Here is a 23,640-nt window from a genome sequence, read left to right as displayed (position 1 = left end):
TGCAGCCGAAGGCGATCCCACTTCTGACACTATTTGTAGGAAGATGTGGATTACGACCAGAAACAAAACTTGCTCAACAGTTTTAACAATAAAAAGAAAGGTTTATTTTTGAAAAGGAAGATCTACCTTTTTACATCCAGACTCTTCTTGCTTCTCCCTAGACAAGCCTGGTTGGAGTCCAACCCTTGTGAGTTTTCTTGATTGTGGCACCTTTTACCAAGTAACTTCTTTACACATAGGTTGAGAACCAATAACCGTAACAAGCAGTGACAGGGTTTAACCCCGTCACCCAGATATTGTGAAAGTTAATCATCACTGGGGAGGTTCTAACCGGATGGAAGGAAGCAAATATTGTTCCCATAATCCAGAAAGGTGCCAGAACTGTACCTGACAACGATAGACATACTAGCATGACTGAGATAACTGGCAATTGTCAGAAGTGAAGAATTATTTGTTCAAAAATATGAGAGCTGACATGGGTTCAGAAATAGTTGGTGTAGTTTGACCAACCTCAAACACATTTTTGAGGAGGTGACAGTCCATTTGATGCACAGTACGTGTATATAGTCCATATTTATCTGAACTAGTAATAATAATATCACTAATCTTATTAACATATGTTTCTTCTTGAGTAGATATATATTTTTACTGTGATGCCCTCTGCTGGACCACATATCTTCTGCATGAGAATTTGGCCATTACCAATTAGACTCAGACTGATAAAGGCAATGGCCTAACATTGATTCTTTATTATTTTTTCCTGCCCAATGTAGAATATTCCCTGGCTATTCTTTAGCACCTCCTTAAAACACAAGGTTTTTTTATTTTAAATTGTTTTTCTCTATCTGTAATTTTCCCATACTAATAATGACAGTGGAAGAGAAAAATGTGTTTAAATAATTTATTTTATTTGCAGAGATATTTAAGTTAACATGTAGTGCACTGAAAGCAGCTTTAGTGTCATTTAGGCAGAATGAAACCTGGTCTTAATAGGCATAATTTGCCCCTATTATGTTCAAAAATGCTTATCGATTGTTACAGGACATCTATATATACAATATTTCTCTGTCTCTGCCTATATAAATGATTGCTTCATCAGATCTACTTATCATCTGGGCATCAGTCCAACAATTCTTTATTGTATTCCATCATCTGGGATTTCTCATTAACTATAAGACATCTCAGAGTCAAAGTAAGATGTGATCAGAATACTTTTCTGATCTCTCGACAAGCCTGGTTGGAGTCAAACCCTTGTGAGTTCCCTTGATTGTGGCAAACTAACAGCTGGTAAACAGAGGTGTGAGGAGCAAGGAAAGTTGCCTAAGGTTGCGCCCTAACCAGGAATTCATATTAGCAAACGCTTGTGCAGTTATCCCACACTTTTATAATAGCATTTTTTTCTGGACCTAGTAACTAATTTATCATAATGTAACAGTCTCTAATGGTTTCCTGGTAATGCATAGTTTTAAGAATTTCTGCTGGTTCTGATCTTATGAATGAGCTCTTGCCAAGTCAGTCTTCACAAACTGAGCCACTTTACTCTCCAGGAACTTGTTCTTCACACATTTTTGGAAATTTTTTAGATTTAATTGCCATTTAATTTAATTGCATTTAATTGCCATTAATTGCCATTGCCATTTTCCAATCAGTGGTATACTTCATATTGACTGAAAAGTGCCTTATTTCCCACCTGTCTAGATTCTTAACCCAGCACCTTGGGACATTCTCCCAATGTGAAAGACGTTATGTAAATGTAACCTTGTTGTTGCTAACTGATTATTTCAGCTTTACAATGATTTCATTTACAATATCTTATTGATTGTGATAAGTGACCATGGTACATTGGAATTTGCATTGCTAATTTAACACTTAACATTTAAATTGTTCAAAGTGCTTTTATACCTGCCATTGTGCAATCTTGTTTTTTAAACCTATAATTGTGTTTATTGTTTCTTCTTTAACAGACATTCCATGGATTTATAGATTAAACAACCTTTGGGATGTCGCGCCTTTATATAACTTCAAAGAAGCCCAAACAGATAGGTAAAATAAGAACATGCATTTTTATAGCACTTGTTTAGTCAACAGTGGAGTGGGATTACACAGAATGCTAAGAAATAGGACTATAGTGATATTAGGATACTGCATAAGTTTATATTTCGGGAGAGACAGGGCAAAGCAAAAATCCAAAGGAGGCTTGATTTCAAACGCAGTTGGTACAAAGAGGAAATTCAGGCTAATAACATCTAAAAACAATTAGTTAGAGATTTTTTTAGGCTAAATGACTTGTTCAGGTTACAAAAAAACTAAGATGAGTAATGCTACGATGCTGCACACGCTTCAGCCCATCAATTAACCGCTTGCAACAGGATCACAAAATTGGTTTGAAAGAAGAAGAATATCAACAAATTGCATTTATATAGTGCCTGAAAGGGAAGGGGTTCTGTCTGTCCCTGGATATCTCTGGAACACTCTCCCTCGATCTCTCTATCTTGCCCCCTCTCCCCTTTTTCAAGTCCCGTCTGAAAATCTTCCTCTTCGACCGTGCTTATGGCCACCTCCCCCCCTACAATGCTACCCTGTGTGGAGGGTACTATATAAGTGCAAGTTGTTGTTGATATTAATCAGGAGCTGACAGTCTTATTGCTTTTCCGCCTCTCTAATCACGAGCACTAAGATAAATCTTTTTTTGCTCAACTGGGTGTCTGACATACAGAAATCACTATGCTTAAGAGTCTCCAGACCAAACCAGAGACAAATCATAGCAGAAAGGTCCATGGTCTTAGGACAGATCGGGGACATGTGAGCTCCCACATCTCTTGTGACTATTGCTAATGGGTAGTGCCTTTACCCACATGGAGGGAACAGAAAGGGCTTAACTCTAGGTTAATGCTTTCAAATAAAACTCAGAAGGTTCGGGATCTACAATAGAAAGAAATAATAAATGCAATGAAATTTCAGCAGTGGAACTTTCCCTAGAAACAACACCTGTTGGGGGAAGTTCCACTACTGAAATCACACATAACTCAATAACTTTGTTCTGGGTTAGTGACACAGGAGAAAGTAAAAAAGAGTAGAGAGGAATGGTGACTGTGAGCAGTAGTTAGGAAATGAAATGCCCTGCTGGGAGTGATAGTTGAGGCAAAATCCATATTAACTTTTAAAAGTGAACTAGATAAATATCTTAAAAGGAATCAACTGCAGGGTGTGGGGCAGGTAAATGGGACTGAACACATTACTTTTAAAGGAGCTGACACAGACAGGGTGGGCAAAATGACTTCTGTGCCATAAATTTCTATGGTTCCATAACATGATGAGAAAGTTACAAAGCATGAAGTGAACTCAGTTTAGTTGTATTTATTTACCTGTAATGATTGTTTATTTTACTCTGCATTTAATTGTTGTTTATTTTACTCTGCAGCCCAAGACAGGGAATTAAAGGCAAATGACAGAGAATACAATCAGAAATTTGAGTATCCGGTAAGACTGAGTAATATTCCAAATGGGTGTAGATTTATTCTATTAACGTACTATTTCATTGAACAGAATTTGGACATTCTCAAAACCAGCCTTAATTTTGAAGCTAATTTTCTGTAAGTTCTGTTAAGAACTACAATGCCCAATATGGGGCATTGTACCCATATTGTACCCACTGACCCACAGGCGAGAGTGACGATTGGATATTAATTGGGCATTCATGCTCAACGACATCCAAGAATGAATAACAGTGCTATCATCTTCCGAGTAACATTTGTTCAACTCATATTTATAGTTTCTCAGTCACCATGCCACAAATGTTTTTTTTTGTAAATATGCAGCAACTTGCATTTATATAGCGCCCTGCACGCGGAGTAGCTTCCCGGAGTGCTTCACAGTGGCGGAGTCGGACATAAGACAGAGTGAGGTGACCGTAAGCACGATCAAAAAGGACGGTCTTTAGACGGGATTTGAAGGTGGGGAGGGAGAGGGAAAGGTGGAGGGATTAATATATTCCAAGCAGTTTACAGTAATAATAATAATTAATTTGGTATAGCACTCTTCAGAACGGGAGGATATCTCAAAACACTTCACAGGATATACTGTGAATTGAAATGTTTTGTGGCAAAACACGGCAGCCACATTTGTGCATGGCAATGACCCACAAATAGCCATGAAGTGAATCATCAATTTTATTGGGTGATTATTGGCCAGGACACCAGGAGAAACTCCCTCCCTTTTTTGAATAGTGCCGTGAGATATTTAATCCCCATCTGCCTGTCCACCCAAACAGGCAGATGGGACCTCAATTTAATGTCTCGGCTGAAGAATGACATCTCCTGGTACTGCATTGGAGTATTAGCCTACCTCGACTATATGAGTTCTAAGTCCCAATGTCAAGCTTGAACCCACAATCTCTTGACTCAGAGGCGAGAGTGATACCAATTGAGCCAGGCTGACAAAATACACAGCAATTAAACAACATCATGTTGGACAATATTGGCAAATCAGTTGAGTTAAAATGTCCAGAAGCCATCCTCGTATATTGTACAGCATTGCATACGATTCTGGTCATTCCAATGTAAGAGGGCAAGTCATATCCTAACACCTTAAGTGCAGAGAAGAACTCTAATGAAACTGTTTCCTATTATTCAATTAATTAATCTGAATCAAAATGTGTAAATGAATAATATAATAATAATAATAATAATCCTTGCATTTGATATAGCGCTTTTCACGTCGGGAGGACGTCCCAAAGCGCTTCACAGAACACACTGTAAAGTGAATTGACTGTATATTTGTGGGCGAACGCGGCAGCCAATTGCGCACAGCAATGTCCCACAAACAGTCGTAGATTGAAAATGACCAATTTATTATTGTTTTGTTTTGGAGGGATTATTATTAGGCGTGTGGAGTAAGGAAACTTGCCCAAGGTTTCACCCTGCCTGGAATTGAACTCAGGGCTCTCACTTGCAAAGCGAGTGCTCTAACCACTGAGCTACAGAACTCCACGAACCTGTTTATATTTCCATATTTCTTGTAATTTTGTTTTTTTAGAAAAAAGTTTACATATTTTAGAATTAACTAAGTTGCATGCACTTACCTAGTTTTCATTTTTTCATTCACAGAAAAATTTCATTAAAACCTCTAAATACAACGTTTTGACATTTTTGCCAGTCAACTTGTTTGAACAGTTCCAACGAATTGCCAATGCTTATTTTTTATTTTTATTGGTTTTGCAGGTAAGTGTTTTTCTAATTTCTTTCAATTTATGTTCACCTTGCTATTTTAAAAACATCTGGGTTTAATAGTTTTATATGTATACATATAATCACTTTTATTTATATATATTTTTTGGCTTTTGTTGTCACTTGACACATGCAGAAACCCATCACTTTACTTAAGAGTATCCAAACCAGATGGAGAGTTTCACGTATGCTATCTACACACAGACATTTCCAGGTCTGAAATGGAATGGCATACTCTCTCTTTAGAGGAATGCATCCTGCTTACCTGCTTCCAGAGAGTGGCAGCTATGGATTGGGAAAAGCCAAGGCTTGGGGAGACCCTCAGAGTATTTTGGAGTACTGATGGAGTTTAACCAGTCCAAACTGTATAACTTGCCATAAAAAACTATCTGGCAAGCTTCCTTGTCTTAGCTTGTCCAGCTAAGATCACCCTACCTGTCAGGGCTTTCGCTTGCAGGGTTAACAGGAGCTGAGTGGGAAGAATCCCTACCCCAATTTGCCCATCTAAGTTCTGCCAGCTGAACCAGGCTGATCGGTCTGTTATCAGCAGTGTCCTGGGGTACTGCCAACCCACCAGTGAAGTTGGTATAGTTTGACTGTGTATTTTGTAGGCGACCATGGCAGCCAATTTGCACACAGTAACACGACTATGAATGAGTGACTAATTTGATAATGCGACGAGGAGAAACTCTCTTCTCTTTCCAAATAATAGAGCTTTGATATCGACCTGAACAGGCAGATGAAACCTTGTTTTTAAGTGGCATCTAAAGGATTGCAACTCTGACAATGCAGTGTTCCTGCAGCACTGCACCAGAATGTCAACCTGGACTGTGAGCTCAAAGTCGTAACGTGGGTTTTGAACCCACAACCTTCTGATTTAGTGGTAGAGTGCAACCAATTGAGCCAATCCTGAGAAAAATAATGGCCTTCCAACAATAAAGAGAATGCTTTAGTTTTTTTACAAGATCTTTTTCTTGCAATTTGTTCTGGAAATATTAAAAAGTTGATGCTTCTTTCAGCTTGTTCCACAAGTTTCGTCTCTCTCTTGGACTACCACAGTTATACCATTACTTCTGGTGTTGATTATAACAGCTGTGAAAGATGCCATTGATGATTATGTAAGTTATTTTTGCTGTTCTGATTCCCTAAGAAACATAATGGCTTTCAACCGTTGGTTGTTGAATCACAATAAATATTTAGATTTTAGAATGTGATTCTAGATATGAAGATAAATTTCAGATAAATCTATAGTTCTGGTAGAAAAAAGTAAATTCTAAATACTCACTTGTATTTTACAGAATAATTGAGAAGGTGATGTGAATGTTTACCAAGTTATTCAAGTTTCTGCAGACCATGTTCACTTTATCTCCACAAACAGTTTCTCCTCCCACCCCCGCCCAGTCACCTGTGGTGTACGCCAGGGCTCCATCCTTGGCCCACTCCTCTTCCTCACCTATATGCTCCCTCTTGGCAATGTCATCCGCAGACGTGGGGTAAACTTCCACATTTATGCAGATGACACACAAATCTATTCTCCTCCAGCTGTGACTCCAGTTTAGCCGATGCTCTATCGGCTTGTATGGCGGACATCAGGGACTGGATGAACAAAAACTTCCTTCAACTCAATGTTGACAAGACGCAAGCTATACTCATTGGCTCCCGTAAATATCTTCCATCCTGCGACTCTGACCTCCTCATCCTCCCCAGCCTATCCCTCGGACTTACTGAACCAGTGCACAACGTAGGCATCAGGTTCGACCCACAGCTGTCCTTCCCTCCCCACATCTGTTCCCTGCCCAGGACTGCCTTCCTCTGCCACACTGCCCGCCTCTGACCATACCTTACCCCAGATGCAGCTGAAACGCATTTGGCACCTCCCGACTCAACTTTTCAAATGCCCTCTTTGCCGTCTCACCAGCTCCATCATGCACAGGATCTCAGCTGATCCAAAATTCTGCCGCCCGCATACTCACCCTCATTAAACTCCGTACCCCCATCACACCAGTTCTACCCAGGTTCCACTGGCTCCCTATCGCCGAATGGATTGATTTCAAGATCCTCTCACTTGTTTTCAAATCCTTTCATGCCCTGGAACCTCCCTACCTCTCTGACCTGCTGATTCCCCAACCCACTACCCACTGCCTCCAATCGACTGGCTCCAGCCTTCTGCATGTCCCTCGTGTCTATCAGTGGCTGCACCTTCAGCCACTATGCCCTGAAATTCTGGAACACTCTTCCTCTGTAACTTTGCCTGCCTTGCCCCTTCCTTCACCTGAAGACCTTCCTGTTCGACCATGCCTACGGTCACCTCCCCAGGCTCGGCATCGTGCTCCGTCACTATCAAGCACTCTGGGACGCTACCATGTGTGAGGGGCGCTATATAAATGCTTGTTCTTGTTCTATGATTCTGACTTGGTAGTCTATCATACTGACTTGAGATTTCTGACTTGAATTTAAACTAACACTTTTCTTCAAAACTTTAACTTTTTATAGCTTTGTGCTGCAAGTGAAATGTCTTAACTTACTACTGGGGAGCTACTGAATTGTGTTATATAAGTGTATAACTATTTTTTATCTCATTTAAAAAAATATATGGTCGGTAGGATTAAGCCAATTTATATCAATTTGCACTAGACGTCAGTGGATATGAATCATTTTATCAGAATGCAATGACAAAAGACTAGGTATTATATTTTCTCCAATTTGGTGAGCAATTTTATCTGAACGTACTGATTGTGGTCTCTCTCAGAATCGCCACCAGAGTGACAAACAAGTCAACAATCGCTACGTTAAGATTCTCTCAAATAAGAAGTAAGTTGTGTCCTATTCTTGTTTTTTGGTTTCCTCAAGCAGAAGAGTCAAAATTACACACAAAACACTGCTCTAATTTTGCTAATTAAGTAAAAATAATGTGTTAATTTTGCATGCAAAATTCTTTTGTTATCTTAGTGCATGTTTTTTGAGATAAGTGCATCCAGCCCATGGAAAGGTCCTGAGATATTCATATGTTTTGAATGTTTTTTTCCCCAAGTTGGAAACTGCATTTATATTTTTATTTATATAATTTTATCTTCAACACGAACAACATATTTACATAGCTCTTCGCACCGACCTCCACACCCATCACCACCCTCTGCAGAAATGAGTTACCTTTTCTTGACTGCTACTCTACTATTTAAACACTGATGAGGTAGTTAAGCTCTTTGAAATCCTTAGCACTCATATTTCTTGAAGTGCTTTTCCATTGACCATGGCATAATTCTCATATTTTTAAGACTATGGAGGCAAAGAGTTTGACTGGAATATTGTAACATTACTAAGTTGGAATTTATTTTTATATGGCATCTCTACCCATAATGTTATTCACACACATTGCCACCTCAATGCAAGATTTTCCCCTTCTGTTTTGGAGTCCCACCTAAGTGAGACAAAAATTATAATTTTCAGTCACCAATAACTATCAACGCTTTTAAGTATATTGTGTGTTGGATAGGCAACTTCCCTTCATTGTGCATATGTAAATTTATCAGATTAGTCCATTACTAATTTTAAAACTGAAGAAAATTGTAAAGTAGATCGGAACTCTATTGAACCACATGGAATTTATCTTTTTCATTAAACGTATCGAAGACGTAATAAGGCTATATCAAATGCAAGGATTATTATTTTATTATAATCCTTTTTTCACAAAAAATTTCAAGTCTTACTTGATTGATAGATTTCCAATAAGCAAGCAGGTTTGTGATTACTACTAATTTAATAGGGATGTAAATACATATTTCAGGTAAATATGGATGACGTTTAGCTTTGGTTTGCATAGACATGTATTCATTTCTGTTGGCATTTTCTACAGGCGTTTATTTTATTCTTTTCTGTAGGTTAGAGAGGGAAAAATGGATGCATGTTCAAGTGGGCGATATAATTAAACTCCAAAATAACCAATTTGTAACAGTAAGTAGTATTTAAAATACAGAATATAAAGTTACAAAAAATGAAACAAGGTTCCTTCTCAATTGCCAGTATATATATTTATTTCATTATGCCGTTAATGTAGATAAAATCCTTGCATGTTTTAAGTGATTGCTGGTACTTCGTTACATTACAAAAAGCCTAATTTTTTCCAAGACTTGAATTCTTGTTTTATAAATATTGCTGTTGACATTGTTGTTCTGATTTCCTCTGTTCAATATGCTGTTTCTTTTAAGAAATGCGAGAAACCTGTAAATTATCATTGAATTTATAATTTCTCTAAAATTCTGCACCAACTTAAATTTTAAGACAACCATCTTAATTCTAATACATAACTTTTAGAGAGTAAGTTCTTCAAAGTTGTTCTTGAGCTTCTTGGGTTATGATTTCAAGAATCAAACTCTCCTGATGGTGGTTGGTCTAGAAACATTCCAAAAGCTGAGAACACGCGACACCATGTCAGTGTGTCAAACATCAAGTCATGGATGAGATCTAACTTTCTACAGTTGAACGTCAACAAGACCGAGGCCCCCCTGATTGGCTCCCATCAGCGCCTCCACGCCTCAGGCATCACAGCATCACCTCCAAGGATGCACACTCCACCTTACTGAGCCAGTCTGGAATTTTGGCATCTTGTTTGACCCTCAACTATCTTTTCTACCACACATCCACGCCACGAGCCGCTCTGCCTTCCCCCACCTCTGTAACATTGCTAGACTCTGCCACTGCCTTACCCCTCAGGCCGCCAAAACCCTCATACACGCATTCATCACCTCAAGGCTCGACTACGGAAACTCCTTCCTTGTCGGCCTCCTCAACTCTTCCCTCCACAAACTACGGATCATCCAGAACTCTGCAGCTCATGTCCTCTCCTGCACCAGGCTCCGTGACCCCATCATCCCCACCCTCGTCCGGCTCCACTGCACCACCCCATCCCTCAGACGATAAAATTCAAAATCATCACCTAACTTTCAAGGCCCTCGAAGGGCTTGTCCCCTCCTACCTCTCTGACCTGCTAACTCCCCATCAACCTGTCCCCTCCCTCTGTTCAACAGGCTCCAGCCTACTCCGTGTCACCTGCCCGACCCACCCTACCCCCACCCTTTGGAACTCCATCCCACAATCCCTTTCCCTTACTCCCTCCCTTGCCTCCTTCAAGGCACAACTCAAGACCCTCCTTTTTGACCGTGCCTTCAGCCGCCCTTCTACCTCTCTGCCCTCCCTCATCCCAACCCTGCCCCCCACGCTCAGGTCCTGATGCCCAACTGTTCAGCGTCTTGGGACGTCCACCCGACGTGACAGGCGCTTTACAAATGTAATTTTGTTGTTGTTGCCCTCAGTACCTATTATTGATGATGTTGATACTCACAACAAGTTATTTTTTGTCTTCCCTAGAATTTAACCATTTTGAGTTCAGCTACTTCTGCAAGATGAAAGTCATTCGCAACTTGGTTAATTTTCAATAATCTTGTAAAAACAGATTGTCGTTGCGCTTTTCCCTCATTCCCAAAACTCTGAGTTGTAATGTGCAAAATAGTGATAGAATATTGATAATACTTGTACCGGTTCAGAACTAAGCCTTACATTTTTATTTGTAGGCAGATGTACTGTTGTTAACAAGCAGTGAACCACATGGCTTGGTTTACATTGAGACAGCTGAGCTTGATGGGTAAGTACCTGAGCATAAGTAAATATTGTTGCAGGTGACAATGGCATTTCTTACCATAAGCATCATGCTGGTGTGCCGGTTAACCTCGGACCCCGGGTAAATAGGACGAACCGCCTGGCCCCAACTTATTTGTGGAGTCCTGTAGCTCAGTGGTTGAGCATTCGCTTTGCAAGCGAGAGACCCGTGGTTCAATTCCAGGCAGAGGGCGAAACCTTGGGCAAGTTTTCTTACTCCACACAGAGCCTAATAATAATCCCTCCAAAACCAAAAACAATAATAAATTGGTCATTTTCAATCCACGACTGTTTGTGGGACATTGCTGTGCGCAATTGGCTGCTGCGTTCGCTCACAAATATACAGTCAATTCACTTTACAGTGTGTTCTGTGAAGCGCTTTGGGACATCTAGAAGACGTGAAAAGCGCTATATCAAATGCAAGGATTATTATTATTATTATTATTTGTATTGTTACCCATTTTAAACATGCTGGGTAATTCGTACAACAATCCAGTTAATCTGACAAAATGCCGCACCGGTCACTGCTGAAAGTATTCACTCACACCTTCCGTGTCTCGGAACGGCTACAGGATGGAGATGGGTGTAGTCACATTGTGATTGATTGACAGCAGACTCCGACAATTCACAAGCAGCTTTGGCCTATCAATCAATGAGGGGATGGAGGAACAAGGCAGACACAAGGGAGGGAATGGGAGGAGTCAAATTGCAATTGATTGACAAGCCTGGAGACACTTGTAAATGGCTGGAGCCCATCCATTCATAAGTGGCTCCAAGGCTGTCAATCACCTCAGAGCCGCCACTAATTGGTCCCCTTCCTGTCCAATGGGAATGGCAATGGGGGGGAGGTGCAGTGATGCTCCACTGCTGGTTGGGGACAGGTAATGGAACTTCGGTTAACCTCGGATGCCAATAAGATGGACTTTCCACTGTTCTTCCTCTCCTTATTCTTCCTCCTAAAAAGGATAACCACTCACTTTTCTCCACTTTACATTTCATTTAACATCTATCTGTCCAATCGCAACATCTTGGCACCTGATAAGAAGTCTTATGAAAATCTGCAAATACCACATCCATAACATTACCTTTATCAATTAATATGTGTAATCATATGTATAGGATGCCTTTCTGTAATTTCTAATATATAACATGTTAATTAATGTTCTGTTATAGGGAAACAAATCTAAAAGTGAAACAGGCATTAACAGTCACTTCGGTCATGGGAGAAGACATCCATGCTCTGGCAGCTTTTGATGGTGTGTTAATTTGTACTATGGTACTGATCATTTGGATTAAAAAGTTAAAACCAAATTAACATCATGAATTTTTAAAAATATCCTGCAAATCTGAAATAATTTTCCAGTTGGTTGCATTTCTTTTCCAATTATTTTGGTGAAGTTTATGGATCTCTAATTTCTAGGTATAACTGTCACCCTTCTTGAATATGGGAACTACAAATACTTGTTTCCTGTATCTTGAAACCTTACCAGTATATATTAACTTGTTGCAAATGACTGTTAGCACTTCAAAAATATCCTCTGAAATACACTGGATAAAATTCACTTGTGTCAGGGTAATTGTTGATTTTTAGTCCCTTTAGCCTGTTCAAAAAAAAATTGGGGAAACTGGTTAGAACCGAGTTAAGAGAAAAATTCTTCCAGGGGTTTACACCATCAACCTGCACAGATACTTGCTCTAACTCACAGAGCCAGTGTGGAATCTCAGTATCATGTTTGACCCCAAGCCCTCATGTTTGTCATTTTAAGCCCTACACCTGGCTCTCACTGGCTCAGCTTTCCCTCCCATTCACAGCATCACCCGCTTTCATCAATACCTGTCATTCGGGCTGCTGAGACCCTTATTCATACCTTCATCACATCCAGGCTTGATTATTCCAACATCCTGTTTGCTGGACTATTGGTTCCCCATCATCCCACGGATCAAATTCAACATTGTTTCCCTCCACAGTCTCACCCAACCCCCCCCCAACTTATACTGTACTTGCTAACTATCAACCCATTCGCTCCCCCTCTACAGTGAATATTTTCTGTATGGTATCCCTTGCCCGATCTGTCCCACTCTTGGTGAGTGAGCTTTCAGCCATTCTGCCCCGGCTGTCTGGAACTCCTTTCTGGAATCCCTGCATCTCGCCTTAAGACTTAAATCCTCAAACTCCCTGGAAGTGTGTACCGGGGTCATCCACTCTTCTCCCAAATATGGGTTCACAACCAGCTTTGTGAAGGGCTTTGTGATACCCTCCTGACGCGAACGATGCCATGTAAATGTAAATTGCATTGTATAATGGTGAAACTAGTTAGATATTCTTTGAATACATGTGAATTCTTTTTTAAATCCAAGGTGACATTAAATGCGAAATACCCAATAACAAGTTGGATAAATTTGTGGGCACACTTACTTACCAAGGAAATAAATATCCACTGAATGTAGAGAAACTGCTACTGCGTGGCTGTGTTCTGAGAAACACAGAATGGTGCTTTGGCCTTGTTATCTTTGCAGGTAGTCAAACATGAGATCCCAGTATCATCTATGATGTGATCAGAATCTGTAAAGATTAATTTCTATGACCAGTAGCCAAAGGGACTCGATCTTCAGGGAAAATGTTTTGCAAGTTTGAACAAATATACAATGTTGTAAAATGAATGACATTAAATCAGGTGTTAGCTTGATTTAGCACTCTAGTCTCTGAGCCTGAAGGTTATGGGTACAAGCCTCCAACTTGGGTTTTAAAACCCATAATCTGTGGTGATATTCTAGTGCAGTATTGGGGAAGTCTAACTTTGTTGGAGGTGCTCAATATCCATATTGAGTACTCTTAAGGTTATAAGCCATATTAATACCTTGTTTCTCAGGAGGTATTAGCAACAAAACCTGATTTTGTTTCTGAGACCTTGGCCAATAATTTTCACAGCAGTTAATACTGTAGTAGATAAATAGTAGATCATTCTTATGATTATACATAAATAATTTGCAGCCAAATATATTATATCATCTATAATGTGATCAGGATCTGTAAAGATTAATTTCTACGAGGGACTTGATCTTAAGGGAAAATGTTTGGCAAGCTTGAACAAATATACAATGTAGTCCACATAAATGACATTAAATCAGGCAATAGCTTGATTTAGCAATCTTGTCTCTGAACCAGAATGTTATGGGTTGCAACCACATAGATGAGCTTAATAAAATTCCCACTTCCAAAAGCAAAGTGGAATAGTATAGAATGGTGAAAACAAAAACAGAAGTCGCTGGGAACACTCAGCAGGTCAGGCAGCATCTATGGAGAAAGAAAAGTGAGTCAACGTTTCGGGTCCACGACTCTTCATTAGAACTGGGGCATGTTGGGAGGGAGAGGCTTTTAAGGGCTAACAGAGAAGGGGGGAGGCAGGGCAAGGAAGACCCTAAAACATATGACCCGAAATGTTGACTCACTTTCCTTTCTCCATAGATGCTGCCTGACCTGCTGAGTGTTCCTGGCCACTTCTGTTTTTTTTTTCAGATTTCCAGCATCTGCAGTATTTTGTGTTTTTTTAAAGTATAGAATGGTATTCATGCATCAGTTAGAGATGAGATTAGAATATTAAATAGTTGGACAGAAAATGCAAACAAAGCTGGGTAAAAACAGCATTTATTTTAGATTTAGGCTTCAGTGTTCCAGCTCCTAATACACATGTCAATGTTCAAATACAGATTTGTTCAAGCGCAAGAAGCTGAAAATTGTGAACAATATTAGTTACTTATATTATTATCACTTTTTTTCAAGGACCAGAAACAAAACTAATGCAAAATAGTGGACTGCCAACTTTTAAACGGACAAGTATAGATCGACTGATGAACGTTCTTGTTCTATGGGTAAGTAGATATAAATATAAAGCATTTGTAACCAAAGGATTGATCTTAGCCTCTAATGTCTGGAGTTAATGAATGATTGAATCAGATCAAGATCACAAAGATTTGACACCCTCAGAGTTAGCAGTCAGGTTCTCAAAATTATTCAAACAAAGTTGGCAACAGGTGGGTTTTAAATACAATAGAATCATTATTATTTCTCAGGAGATATTGTGATATTTTGCATATTGAGATATTTCAAATTGATAACACATTTTTAGTATTGATGTTGGCTGTTTGTGAAAGAATTGTTTGAAGTTCAATATTATCAGGTCATTGAATTTGTGTGTCAGCCTTGGTCAGTTGGTAGCACTTTCGCCTCCCGAGTTAGAAGGTTATTGGTTCAAGCCCCACATCAGGACTTGGAACCCGTATAGTCTATGCTGACACTCCAATGCAGGGGGAGGGGTGGGAGGCTGCTGCATTGTCAGATATGTCATCCTTCGAATAAGACATTAAACTGCAGTCCAGTCTGCTTATCAAGGTGAATGTTAAAGATCCAAACAGAAAAGGGAGTTTCTCACAGTGTCCTGGCTAGAAACCCCCCCAATAAATGTGGTCATCCATGTAATCTGTAAAATGTAATCTTCTTGTTGTTGTCATCCACTCCATGGCTGTTTGTGGGACATTGATGTGTATAAAATTGGCTGTTGCATTTTCCCACAAAATACACAGTCACTTTACAGAACACTGTGAAATGCTTTGAGATGTCTTCATAATATGATAAAACTCTATATCAAATGCAAGGATTATTATTATATCATAGACATGAGTAAGTATAACTTTTCCTCTGCAGTTGACTGCCAGCTGTTGCTCGAAAAGTAGCAGCTCCTGCAATTGTGACAAATGATATTACTTCATCATTAGAAACATTTTATTTCCTGCTAACTGTCATGGTTTAAGCTTTTTTGACTCTTGTAAGGGTAATTTGCATGTTCATAGAATCTGTATTTTTGCATATTTGCTGATCACTACTGTGTATTAAACTAGTTTCGTTTTTATCTGAAAGGGCATAGTTCCAGTTCACAAAGTCTACTTATGTGAATTGTGGGTATGTCTTAATGTAAGAAAAATCCTGAATTTTAACAGTAAATATAATTAATGCATTCTTTACAACAAATTTAAATAAAATAAGGAACAAATGAACATTGTTATTTGTTGCTGTAAGAGACAAAACCAGTTAAGTAGAACTGGAACACGTGGATAGGGACACGTAAATAGTTGCTTAATTGATATGCTTGAATTTTGGTTCAAATAATTGAAGTTGAATCTGTGTTCTACACGGTCTTAAGATAAACAAATTACAAGGTAAGATACTTGACACTCTATAAAGCACTTATCAGAATTTTTATCTGTGGTTTGGTTTGACTATTCTTGAACAAAAAAGTGCAAACGATTCTGAGACACAGTGGTTTAATTTAAATATATTTTTAAAAATAAAAGCTGTTATTTTGAAAGATGTTCTTCCAGACTTGTCTTGTTATAATTCTATATATCCATTTTTTAACTATTTTTGTTTTGTTCATTAATTGCAGATTTTTGGCTTCCTAGCCATCATGTGTACATTTCTGGCTTTTGGAAATGCTTTCTGGCAACATAATATTGGGTATTACTTTCAAACCTTCTTGCCTTGGCAATCTTACATATCAAATTCTTCGTTTTCTGGATTCCTTGTGTTCTGGTCTTATGTGATCATTTTGAATACTGTTGTGCCAATTTCCCTGTATGTCAGGTGAGTGCTTTTTTTTAGTACATTTAGTGAATGTGTGTTTCCAGAACAATGTCATTCAACATATAGTATTTTGTATAAGATGTTAATATAGAATAAGTGATCCATAAACTTTATGAACTCAATTGTAATTTCATGAAACTAAGGTGATATGGGATTTCCATATTATGGCATAAAAAGAGTTTTGCATTATCACTCTTGACCCTTTAAAATGCTCACATTTAAAAGACAGGCTGCCACAGATGGAAAATAGTTTTGTTTTGCTTTGCTTCTTGGATTTATTTGGTCGTTCATACTTCTCATTTTTACACCCCCTCCTCTCAACAAATCTGTAGTTTTCTGCTGAGGGATACTTGGGTTTGTGTTAACAAACGGGGCGATGTTGTTTATAGGGAATTGTTGGTGCAGACTGGTGCTGGGTTTGCACTATTCTCCTTGGGGGGCAGATAAGATACTGGGAGCTGCTGGGTGTGCCTGCATAACATTCACTTTAGTTGCTAATCAACAATATTTTGTGTTTTTTAAAGGAAACATATTATTTAAATTAGATTGTCAGAGATGCAGCTTTTCAGGTGAGATGTAAAACCGAGGTCCAATCTGCCAGTTCGCAAGATCTCATGGCACTATTTGAAAAGAGAACGGAGTTTCTCCGGGTGTCCTGGCCAAAGATCCCCCAAATAAAATGCAAGGATTATTATTAAGGATTATTATTATATGTCATGAGCAAAAAGACTATTTCTCAATATTACTTTCATCTCTTATTTTTAACTAGTGTTGAAATAATACGTCTGGGTAATAGCTTCTACATTGACTGGGATCGTAAAATGTATTACCCAAAGAAAGATTTTCCTGCAAAAGCTCGGACTACAACACTAAATGAGGAGCTTGGGCAAATTAAATATATTTTCTCTGATAAAACGGGTACTCTGACACAGAACATCATGGCATTCAACAAGTGCACAATTAACGGTGTATTATATGGTAAGAATCAATATATTTTGCATTTAATTTTAATGACACTTTCAACCATACTGATCCTGGTAAACATTTTTTTTACACAAGTTCTCAATTATTCCTGTTTTCTTTCAATCTACTTACAACCAAAATGAGATGCGGACCCCAACATTTACTTACTAGAAAATCAGAAATGTGCACACAAAAACAGTCAGCTCACTTCAAAACACCAGCAAGTTTTCTGCACTAAAAATGTCTGATGTCTATATCTTCAGGTCATCTCCAACATCCCCTGATGATCTGGATATGGACAGTTTTTAGGGTAGAGGCCAGATGGCTTTCTGGCATATGCACAGTGAATCCAGAAATGCTAACCTGCGACTGCAACTCATCGTAATGCTGCTTGGAATTTTATGGATCAGAACTAACGTATCATAATGGGGTTCTTTGGATTATGGCGTGAAAAAAAAATTACTTCTTTAAATATTTTGTCCAAACCCAATCGAATGTTTTAAGAAGGAATTAAATCAGTAATTGAAAAATGAGAAATGTTAAAGAGTATGGGAAAAGGCACTAGAATTGGACAAAATTGATATAATTCAGAGAGTCAGCGCAGCTGGGGTGAGCCAAATGGTCTCCTGGGCTGTAAATTTATGTGGTTCTAATACATTTTGATTTAATTTTTTTGTTAACAGGAGATGTACTTGACTTTGCCGGACAAAGGGTAACAATTACAGAGGTAAGAATTTCTTAGTTTTGTTTTTTCCACATGATGTGAAATAAAGAGCGGTTTGCAATTACCTATTTCATGCTGGATTTCATCTCAACTAACTTCAGATGGATGTTTGGGCTGTTGTTCTTATATAAGATCATGTCAGAGTGTATTAGCAACCATCCGTATAAAGTGCAGGTTGGTCACATGACCAAAGAATGTCTACTGCGCAAAATCAAAGGAGGTAGATAAATATTTGATATTTCGAGTCCACATTCAATAAAAAATATGTCCTCTAGATTTGTGCCAGAAATACTTACAAAGCAGCATTCTTGATAGAACATGCATGCAACAGAACCAAAAAATCCTGCATTGATTAACTCCTTGAAAACAATATTGGATTATTACCTATTTGAGCAGTGTTGGAGGATATAGGGATTGATGAAAACTCAAATTAACAAATACTCCATGGGACACTTCTATGCTTCTGGAGCAAGGATGAGAGAGAGGAGCAGGCAACTGTGTTCTGTGGAACAAAGGAGATCAGGGTTGAATTATCTTGGGACTCAGGGAGTGGCTAAATAATAATAATAATTGTTGCATTTGATATAGTGCTTTATCACTTCTTTGAGACGTCTCAAAGTGCTTCACAGAATATACTGTAAACTATATTTTGCGGGTGGAACGCAACAACTAATTGCACACAGCAGTATCCCACAAACAGTCGTAGATGGAGTGACCATTTTTTCTAAAAGCATTATTACCCCCGGAAAAGCAATCCGCCAATCGACTAACAACCGGGTTCCTGCTTACTGCTAGGTAAACAGAGATGTGGAGTTAGGAAATTTGCTCAACATTTCGCTCTCCGGGAATTGAACCCAGGTCTCTTGCTTGCGAGGCGAGTGCTCTAATCACTGAGCTACAGGACTCCACAATACTTGTGGATCCCTGAATACTTTCCCCTCAGGATATAGAGTGGTTGGGGGGAAGACCATTCTATCTGGCTGTTGAATGAATAAGCAAAGATGGGTTTGGAAGCCAATTTAGGGCAGGCGGATGTAGCCATAGGAACATTGGAAGAAGGAGGCGAGACTCATAGAGACGGGCAAGACAGAGGGGTAGAGAGAGGCTGTTCCAGAGACTGGGTGCATGAAAAATGAAGGCTTAGCTGCAGACTAGCATTGAGAGGGCAGGGATCACAAAAGTCTGAGTTAGAGTGGAGGAGTAAAGTAGGAGAACAGTGATATGAAAGTTTGAAGGTTGTGCAAAGGTTCAGTGAGTTTGAGAGAGAGAGGATGGCTTCTGTCTTATCCATGTTGGATTCCAGAAATTTTGGTTCTTTCAGGCCTTGATGTCTGACAGTCAAGTGGACAGATCTTCAGTAGACCTAGAATCAATCATAGTATTCTCTATCTTTCGTCATCTTTACAACATCCAACCCTGTTCCTAGAATTTTCTTATTATATATGATATTTTTAAGTTGTTTGATAAAGCATTATGCTTTTGCTGGCCGTCCCTGTAATTTATAATAATAATCCTTGCATTTGGTATAGCTCCTTATCATGTCTTCGAGACGTCTCAAAGCACTTCACTGTGAAGTGAATTGACTATTTTGTGGGTGAAACGCGCAGCCAATTGCCCACAGCAGTGTCCCACAAAATGTTGTGGATGAAATGTCCAAATTATTATTAATACTATCCTCAAGAAAATATGTTCTCCAGATTTGTAATGAGTTAGATTTGCTCTATATATCTGCTAATCTGCGGTTAAAAAATGTCTAATCTCTATTAAGATTTATTAGTTTTGTGCTCATGATCCCAATTTTCTGTGTTCATAATCCAGGTAAATAATCTTATTAAATCCAAAATATGTAAGACCTAATTGTGGAACGTTTGTTCAATAGAAATTAAAAATAAATGTAAATTCTTACAAACATTGAGAATTGTATTATTGTTACTATAAATAGACAAACAACTATTTTAACAAAAGAGCAATATATCAATTTCCTTTTCATTGGGTAACTAGGAATAATTAGAATATACAGTATTTGAAAACTATTTTATCATCTCCACAGAAAACACCAAAACTAGATTTCTCATTTAATCCCATGGCAGACAGTAACTTTGTTTTCTACGACAAAAGTCTAGTGGAAGCTGTGAATACAAAAAAACATGAAGTCCATGAATTCTTCCGTCTTCTTTCACTGTGCAACACTGTGATGCCTGACGAAAAGCAACAAGGTAAGAAATGTGCCAAAGAAGATATCTGCTATTAAAGATGAAAAGAGGTTTGGATTTTGTTTTTGTTTATTTGGTCAGCTGACACATTCAGAAACCCAGCATCCTGCCTAAGAGTATTCAAACCAAACAATTGAGAGTTAGTTTGTTCAAATATACCTGGAGCTTTCAGTTTTGTCGAGAATGAAGTGTGCACTCTGTTCAGAGGAATGTATCCTGCTCGCCTAATTCCAGAAAGTATTGAGGGAAGATTGACCGGAGCCAACGTTAGGAGACCCAAGAGTGTGAGTGTGAGTGATTATAAATGATAGGGTCAGTACATTTTTGTAGGTGGATGTGGTAGTCAATTTGTCCCACAAACAAACATGAAGTGAATGACTAATTTTATCTGGGTGATTGGAAATTCCCTTCTCTTTTCGAACAATGCGTCCACCGAAGAGGTAGACGGGTACTTGGTTTAATGTCTCATCTGAAGGATGGCCCCTCACAAGATCAGTAGATTGGTTTTCAATACAATACTATTAATATTTGTATAGCACATTTCACGTCAGGAGGATGTCTCGCCCCCTCCTTAGCCTCCTTCAAGTCCCGCCTCAAGACCCTCATCTTCGACCATGTCATCGACCACTCCCCTTCCCCTCCCTTCCCTTCTTCCCTCCTGACCCCAGCTCGGGTCTGATATGCTGTACACTGTCCAGCGCCTTGGGACGTCCTCCCAACGTGAAAGACGCTAATGTAATGTAATGTTGTTGTTGTCTCAGAGCGGGAAAGGACATGAGCTGCAGAGTTCTGGATAGTCACCAACCTGTAAATGCAGGAGCTGGGTAGTCCCCTGAGCAGAGAGTTGGCGTTTTCCACCAAATTCTGTTCCTTTCAAATGTCTTCTTGCAAAGATTTAGAAAGAATGTACAGTATGGAAACGGGGCACGTGACCCAATCGGTCTGTGCCGGCATTTATACTCCACATGAGTATTCATCCATTTCTTACTGCATTCCATACCCTTCTATTCTCCTCTCCCTTGTGAAGGACTAGCTTCTTCTTGAATGCATCTTTGATTTCTTTAAGAAAGAATTACATGGAATTTATACCCTGGAATGCCTTAGCAAAAATAGTGGTTGAGCAGTACTTTCTGGAATTAGGTGAGCGGGGTACATCCTTGTTTTACAAGGGAATTTTAAAAAATACTTGATAAGAAAATATCCGAAAGGGTTTGAAGTAGGAATATAGGTCTAAATGCATAGGTGTTTAAAAGAGCCATCACAACAATTGCGGGCCAAATGGCACACTTGTGTGCTATAATGTCCAAGGATTCCAAATGGCATCATAATTTTGCAGTGAATTTATTAAACCATTTAAATAAACAATAGGACACATCTTCGTTGATACTGAAAGTTCAAAGATACAAAAGTAATCAAATCTGAGATATCCTTACTAATAGCAATCTATATTTTTCTTCAAGGTAAACTGGTGTATCAGGCTCAGTCTCCAGATGAAGGTGCACTTGTAACTGCAGCAAGAAACTTTGGCTTTGTTTTGAAGTCCCGTACCCCTGAAACAATAACCATAATTGAAATGGGTAAACCAACAGTATATAAAATGCTTGCTATTCTGGACTTTGACAACATACGAAAAAGAATGTCTGTCATAGGTGGGTTTTGTGTACTTTAAAAAATGAGTAAATCATTTTTATTTTTAGTGAGATTGAAAGTCATATCACAGCATTCAAAAAATAATATTTTTTCCAAATATTTAATTTATTTTCCTGAACAGTAAGGTCCCCAGCGGGAAAGCTGCACTTGTACTGTAAGGGGGCTGACACAGTTTTGTTCGCCAAACTTAGTCCTTCATCTCAGACTATATTGCCCAAAACCGTTGAACACCTCAATGTAAGTAAATCAAGGGCTCTGTTCTGTAAGTTTGCATTGTTAAAATATAGTGGTCAATATTCTCATGTTCCTAAACTGATTTTCATTTCTTATTTAAAGGAATGAAGTTAAAATGTGTTGAAATACTTTTGAATAGTATCCAGATCTGTATAAAAGGGCCTGGATGCTGTCTTCTTGAATTCGCACTGAGCAAAGCATCTCAAAGTACTTCACAGAATTTATTGTGAAGTGCAATGACAGTGAATGTATTTGTAGGCGAGTGGCAGCCAATTTGCACACAAATACCCATGAAGTGGATGAGTAATATCATCTGGAGGATTGTTGGCCATGCCGTGGGAGAAATTCCCTTCTCTTTTCGAATAGTACCATGATATCTTTAATGTTCACCTGATTAGGCAAACGAGACCTTGGTCATCCAAACATCTCATTCATCCAAAGGATGGCACTTCCATCAATACCGAGCTCCCCAGCACTGTATTGGAGTGCACAATATCTGATGCATTTATCTAACACTTGAATGATTGATAGCTATTATCTTGGCAATAGATATAGTGGAACAATGTTCCATTCCTAGCCCTCATGTATAAATAAGAATATATAATTTTGTAATAAATATGTTTAAAATATATCAATTTTACATACAGGAATTTGCAGGAATAGGTTTACGCACATTACTTCTGGCATCCAAAGAGTTAAATGAACGAGCATTTAATTCTTGGCAAAAACGTCATCTTGAAGCAAGTACTTCAGTACAGAATCGAGAAGAAAAACTGCAATTGTTATATGAAGAGATTGAACGTGACTTGCATGTAAGGATTTTTTTTAATTTCAACTGTTTTGTCTTTAATGGAGACTACTTTGTTTAACAAAAGGTAATAGTTGCTTTTTGGACAACTATAAACAAATTTCAATTTTATAGCGCCTTTCACCTCAGAAGGACTTCCTAAGGCACTGGACAAATGAGGGTTTGCACCAGAGCTGGGGCTCGGATTTGGGGTGGTGGGGGAAAAGCTGACCGAAGGCGCGGTTAAAGAAAGGTCTTGAGATGGTCCTTGAATGAGATGAAGGAAGGATTGAGGTGACGGGACTTCGGGTTGAGATATATTTTCATTCTCCAACAGAGCTAGGGGCAATTACTATGAACAGAAACTACTCCCATTAAATATGTTCCTTATTCTTTAACAAATTGGTAACATCTGCATACATTTATTTTTAAATAAGTTACTTAGATGACTATTTGTTGGTTATAGAAATATGTATGTTTTGTCATGCTTCATTTCATAACCAATATAGATATTGTAGTTTATTCTAAGTTTAGTGTCTGAATTGGCATGCTGT

The 23,640-nt window shown here is 38.7% G+C and overlaps 1 protein-coding gene across 2 annotated transcripts in view; it reads left to right on the top strand.

Moving 5' to 3' along the window:
• The window catches only part of LOC103177855 (phospholipid-transporting ATPase ID), a 44,273-nt gene that overhangs the window by 4,009 nt on the left and 16,624 nt on the right, over positions 1–23,640 (top strand). For both annotated transcript variants that reach the window (XM_042335414.1, XM_042335419.1), the window contains exons 2-18: positions 1,965–2,043; positions 3,422–3,480; positions 5,106–5,219; positions 6,245–6,343; positions 7,975–8,036; positions 9,104–9,176; positions 10,793–10,863; positions 12,051–12,133; positions 13,236–13,394; positions 14,659–14,747; positions 16,319–16,515; positions 17,285–17,493; positions 18,162–18,205; positions 20,253–20,418; positions 21,876–22,064; positions 22,187–22,302; positions 22,947–23,111. In XM_042335414.1, the coding sequence (XP_042191348.1) occupies positions 2,001–2,043; positions 3,422–3,480; positions 5,106–5,219; positions 6,245–6,343; positions 7,975–8,036; positions 9,104–9,176; positions 10,793–10,863; positions 12,051–12,133; positions 13,236–13,394; positions 14,659–14,747; positions 16,319–16,515; positions 17,285–17,493; positions 18,162–18,205; positions 20,253–20,418; positions 21,876–22,064; positions 22,187–22,302; positions 22,947–23,111 (1,938 nt within the window). In that variant the 5' untranslated portion in view covers positions 1,965–2,000. The remainder of the gene's footprint in view (positions 1–1,964; positions 2,044–3,421; positions 3,481–5,105; positions 5,220–6,244; positions 6,344–7,974; positions 8,037–9,103; positions 9,177–10,792; positions 10,864–12,050; positions 12,134–13,235; positions 13,395–14,658; positions 14,748–16,318; positions 16,516–17,284; positions 17,494–18,161; positions 18,206–20,252; positions 20,419–21,875; positions 22,065–22,186; positions 22,303–22,946; positions 23,112–23,640) is intronic.

The sequence above is a fragment of the Callorhinchus milii genome, unplaced genomic scaffold (assembly GCF_018977255.1).
Source record: "Callorhinchus milii isolate IMCB2004 unplaced genomic scaffold, IMCB_Cmil_1.0 Scaffold1, whole genome shotgun sequence".
NCBI lineage: Eukaryota > Metazoa > Chordata > Chondrichthyes > Chimaeriformes > Callorhinchidae > Callorhinchus > Callorhinchus milii.
This window is presented reverse-complemented; position numbering and strand designations above follow the sequence as displayed.